This window comes from Hoplias malabaricus, chromosome 1 (genome assembly GCF_029633855.1).
Source record: "Hoplias malabaricus isolate fHopMal1 chromosome 1, fHopMal1.hap1, whole genome shotgun sequence".
Lineage (NCBI taxonomy): Eukaryota > Metazoa > Chordata > Actinopteri > Characiformes > Erythrinidae > Hoplias > Hoplias malabaricus.
Genome location: NC_089800.1, coordinates 45045144 through 45050772, shown reverse-complemented (window position 1 = coordinate 45050772; position 5629 = coordinate 45045144). Strand labels below are relative to the sequence as shown.

At 38.7% G+C, this 5629-nt stretch overlaps 1 protein-coding gene across 1 annotated transcript; it reads left to right on the top strand.

The window, feature by feature from the left end:
* The first annotated feature begins 152 nt into the window (after positions 1–152).
* On the top strand, positions 153–5183 carry rflnb (refilin B). The gene is made up of 3 exons (XM_066680149.1): positions 153–707; positions 2047–2135; positions 2211–5183. Exons 1-3 carry the CDS (start codon positions 516–518, stop codon positions 2527–2529), a joined length of 600 nt encoding a protein of 199 aa, XP_066536246.1. The 5' UTR covers positions 153–515; the 3' UTR covers positions 2530–5183.
* Positions 5184–5629: the final 446 nt, after the last annotated feature.

Here is a 5629-nt window from a genome sequence, read left to right as displayed (position 1 = left end):
AATGTAGTAAATGACTTTAAACAAGTTTTTTTATCTTGTTTTTGTGTTCATGGCCCTGGTTCTTTTATTTCTGAGGCTCATTCCCATTAGCATCGGGGGCTTTGGCGAAGGCGGGTCCTATTCCCACTGCGCGTAAAACAATGAGGAGCTTTGAGGCAGTTTCAGAGCCTGTGAATTAGGTGGTGTGAGTGTAGCGGTGCTCTGCTGCCTCTTTGAATTTGGTGAAGAGCAAGGTAAACGAAGTTTCCTGCGCAGTTTCATAACACTGACTTAGACCCCTGAGCAGCGGAGCAGGTCCCCATTTTTGACACGTTTTTACTTCCTGTGGACGGGGAGAGGGACCGCAGACTAAACGGTGAAAAGGTCCTCGAACTAACCGTCAGTTCCTCTGGCAGAGTCGGGGCTCTGAGGGAACGTTACCGGACAGAGAGAATATCTCAATCCGATACAGCTTCAGTGCGCTGCTCGGTTCCTCTCAGGTTGGAGCTCTGTTCTGGAGCTGGAGCTGAGGGGAAATGGTGGGAAGACTGAATCTGCACCATGTGTCTGACGGCGATGTTCTGGATATGAGTTTTAAAGCTGAACGTGCTCTGGACAGTCCGGACTCGGGCCTGCCGCCCAGCCCCAGCGCCAGCCCCAACCCCGGCACCTGGCTCCTGACCGCGGGCAGCGACAGGAACAGCGCCGCCGCCGAGGACGAAACTAGAGTGAGTAACGGGACAACCTTTGGACAACTCAGTTTCCGCAACAAGTCCTCCTTGAAGCTTTCCGGGGGGCTATAGGGTAGCCTCTATATATAATAAAGTCAAATGATTTGTTGCCTATGAACAATATATATACACCTGAGTAATAAGAACTGCAGTGAAACTGAATTTGTGCAGGTGTGTTCAACACCTCTTGGTCTAAAATAACACGATAAAGCTCAATATTAGTCGTATTGCCAATAACAAAGCAGCAAAGAAACGTCAAATTGACCCTAATAAAGGAATCAGTGACACATTTACAGTCTACAATTTACTCTAATGAAAAGTGTATTACACAGAGTAGGAGTAAATTAATTGCATTTTTGAAAATACTAATAATGCTTGTCTGTCTAAATGTATTTAAGAAGGTTTGACGTTGAAACTGAATACTTAAGACTGTTTAGGCGACGTTGTCTGACTGTTCTTGGAGCTTGTGACGACGTACTGCCAACGTGAGAGCAAGAGATCAATTACGAGACCCAGTTGCTATATATTATAAGAGGCAAAATCTGTCTAAATTAGAGCTCAGGCCAGTTCATTAGTTAAACTTATTTAACTTTTATTCCTGTCATTTGAGATTCTGTGATTCTGCTTCCTCCCATTTGTCTGTGTACAATTATTCCAAAATACACGGTCATGGGTTAATGGGCTCATATCACAGAAAACAAAGTACTCTTCTGTTTTAAATATAATGGTAAAGTATAGTGTAAACATTCCCTTATAGTAAAATGTGAATTTCACTTGTGAATAAACACATTCATATTTTAAGGCACTTCACATGCCTTATCATGGGCCATTTCAGAGCAGGACCTCTCACTCTTGGTCAGGTTGTTCTAATATGATGCTACATATGTTCATTTGTGACCACACTTCATGAATATTGAATAGTTCACTGCTGTAAGAACAGAACCTCTATAGCATAAATGGTAACTTACGTGAGAAAGGAAATGGATTCTTATTTTTTAATGGAAGTTTGTTGACACAATGCTTAAGTAGCTGGTGTTAATAAAAAAATATGAAAATGTGAAAAACAACAAAAATTTAAATGATAGCTGCTATAGATTCCTACATGGAAGCTATGCTGTAAAAACCACCTGTGCTGACTTCATCCTCCTGTTCGGATGTAGCCCCACCCATTCACACTGAACGTATAAAGATTGTTGCATACCAGACCACTTTGTGATGCTAGTCAGCTCATTTAAACGCATTACTGGGCATGGTAAAGTGTTATGACATCTCAAACTGGATTACTTTCATTTCTAGCCAGCAACAAAATTCTAAATATTCTCCTTTTTTATTGCAGGTTCCCCCTCCTAAGTCGGTTAAAGGCCTATACCCCTTCTCCTATGGAGAGGGAATTGAACTTGACCCTCTGCCTTCAAAAGAAATAAGGTGATCATTTAATTCAGTGTCAGATGGTTTGCTCTAAATGGTTTACTTGTGTACTAATATTTCCTGTTGTTGCAGATACACCTCGTCTGTGCGCTACGACTCAGACCGCCACTTCATCCAAGACGTGTCTCTGCAGCCGAGAGGTTTGGGTCTGGAGCTGTGCAGCCAGACTGTGTTGGCTTTGTCTCACAGCACCTGGAGGCGATACAAAACGCAGCTGGAGTTCCAGCCTCGTCAGAGGGTGCAGCGCTACCAGAGCACCACCATAGTGTACCCCAAACATGCCCGGACCCTGTACACCACCCAGCTCAGTTATGATGGACGCAAGCTGGCAAAGCGCTTCCTGTCTAGTGTGGAGCTTGAGACATCTGGCTGTAGGCCCAATCTGTATTGAAGGAAGTGATTCTTGAGAGGTTACCTTAACAATTATACCCATCCATATCCCTTTAAAGACCATTGCCTGCGGTGAAATCTGGATCGACACATATGAGTGGAATTCCTAAGACTTTTCATGTTAACACGCTATTTTTGAGCTTGATTGTTTTTTACTGCTCTGGTTTAATGGTTAGTTTTGGCAAGTTTCTGAAGGTCTAAGTGGTTGGTTGTATTACTGGTGTACAAAGGGATCTCATTTCTGAGTAAGATTTGCAGTTTCCCAATGACCTGAACTCTGTGTGAGATTATTTTACTCTGGGCTCTTTAATGCTGCTGCAGATGTTTGGCTGGCTTGATGATGTTCCTTCATTATTGACAGAAGGGTTATTGCTAGTTTTGTCACAGTAAAATCACATAGAGTTGTGGAAATAGTATAGGCAAGTGACTCAAGTAAGTAAGTAAGTGAAGTTAATTTTACTGATAAAGTTAAATGGATAAATGTATACGTTTAGTGGAATTGTTTGAATAGTTGTAGAGTGGTTCCTAAATCAGTTTGTCTGATGAAGAAAAACAAGATAACCAAACACATGCTTCCAGAATTATGTGGGCTAATTAATATTACATACATAGTTTACAGTTAATAACTTATTAACTATATACTAGATAATTAACAGTTGGGTTAAACTGTTTTATAGCATGAATTGTGTGTCTGGATATCTTGCTTTCTCTTGCTTCTCTTATTTATATCCTGCACCTTGTAGTAGGTTTTGTATAGACACAATCATTTTTCAGGCATTGTTTCATTGTCTTCTAACTTCACCTTCACGTATTACAGTCCTCTAGCATATGTGCTCTCTTTTTAGAGCTAAGAGAATGGCTTTCTTAAGAAACAGGGTAGTGTTGGATATTTTGCACAGTGCTAGCAGGAAGAGATCATATGAATATGCATACTCGACTCCCATGATCCACTAGAGTTTAACACATTCTCTTTATCTGTGTACTACTGTAAATCCACATTGTGGCATAAGCCACAGTATCTCCTTCTTCCTCTGTTTCTTATTATATATATATGATATATATAATACATACATATATATATGTATATGTGTGCCTTTTTTCTATCTTAAGCATTATGCCAAGTAAATCAAACTTGGTTTTAGATGTCTTTTTATTCTTCCTTTTTCCTTTTTTTTATTTTGCTGCAAAAAATGCAGAAATTAGTGACCTGTGTGTGTGTGTGTGTGTGTGTGTTTGAAATGCAGCACTTGTAAACAGTATGGTTTTTAATTAACTTTACTAGTTTAAAAGCACTTCAATCAATCATGTTTTGTTATGAAACTTGCTGTTTCAGAGTATTTATTTCAGTTTGTTTCTCCTGTTGTAATTAAAAAAAAAAAAAAGATTTTAGGAAAAAGGAATGTCCAAGTCACAAAATGCCTGCTTTTGATTAACCTGAAATGTACAGAGCTATTATTTCAATTTCACACTGAAATAAACACAGGCTGTTTTTGTTTTTCCAAATACAGATATATTTTGTAAAAGTAGTAATATTTATTAAAATTTTAAATTGTAATAATGATCTGTTAATCTGCAAATCTATCGACACGTAATCTGTGAGTTTAGAGGTTGTCAGCAAGTGAACCAGAAAATGAAGTTAAAAAGACTCAAGTTATTTCTGATACTACGACGCCCCCTAATGGTGACAGAAGCATAGCGCTAAAAATAAATCCAGTTGTAAAAATGTATATATGAGCCTGCTTTGTAATTGTCAAAGAAATAAATATGTAGGTCCTACACGATAAAAACATCTCTTAATGTCTGAATGTTGCATCTTTTTTTAACATTTCTGTTGTAACATCAGGGTGTGTAAAAATCTATGAATACTGGTAACACTTGTTTGCCTCTAGTAACTTTCAGTCTATCTGGTCACTGCTGTTTCCTTTTGCTTTGTAACTTTACCGTTCTTAAGAGCTCAGGTTTGCCTCCAGAAGAGTCCACAGGCCAGACTAATGCTGAGGTCCTGTTGGGCAGTGATATATATATAGTTTCCTGCTGCCTTTATAAACCTCTATCCTCACTGGCTGGGTCAGCTCTTCACACCAGAACTGACCCTGCAGCTCACTGATAAACCAAAATTAGCTGATTCTGCAGTTCTGCTATTTTTAAGCTGTCCATTGGTATTTTGTGAATTAAACCATATAGAGTCAACTTTTTATTATATTGTTTCTGAAGGAAAAAAAAAACTTACACGGAATGAAAGCAAAGCTTAATGTTCCCTCTGCATTTCCACACATTTTAAAGATCTGCAGAAAATGAAGTTTCATTACCTAAGGTATTAAATGAAGAGCTTTGCTTACACATCTGCCTGTGATTAAAACAAAACGGGCCAGAGTGATAATTCTGCAGCAAATCCACGTTCTTGTTATCTGTAAGACAGTGTGACAGTATGACCCCTCCCCACCCTCTTGGATGTCCAGCTTTTAGTCAGTGAACATTTTTTAAACAGGTGTTTTCAATAGATAACATCTTACCGGTTTGTAACAAATGACTCAACTGTTGTTTTTTCTTTTTTAAAGAAACCACAGCCTCAACAGTTTTAGATAAGCTCCAACTGGAACACAGCCCTTTAACTTCTATTCAGTAACAACGTGGACCGTCTTTCTGCAGTTACGAAAAAACTTGTATATTTCTGTTAAAACTATTTTTTTTTAATTGACATGAATAAATAAATGTAGTGGAATATCGTTTTAATCAGTATCTTTTTTAAAACAAGGGTAATTGGGCTTGATTCACGTTTGTCAGAAATGACTGTGAGTAATATGTGTTTCGTTATTGACATTTAAACGTATGTGTGTTCAAAACTAAAAGTTATCTAATTAACTTAAAGACAACACAATTCAAACGACGTCACAAAGGGTTATAGTGGTGTGACACTATAATTGCTCTCTTTCGCCAAACTGTTCTGTGAGAGTTTACTGTCCTCCAGTCCCAGGACAGACTCCACTCGACATTTATACGTGTGCTGGTGATGAGGTACATAGTTCACCACATCACACCCACATTGACGCGACATTTAACTAAACCTGGTTCCATCACTGGCCAAATTATAATCTGTGGTT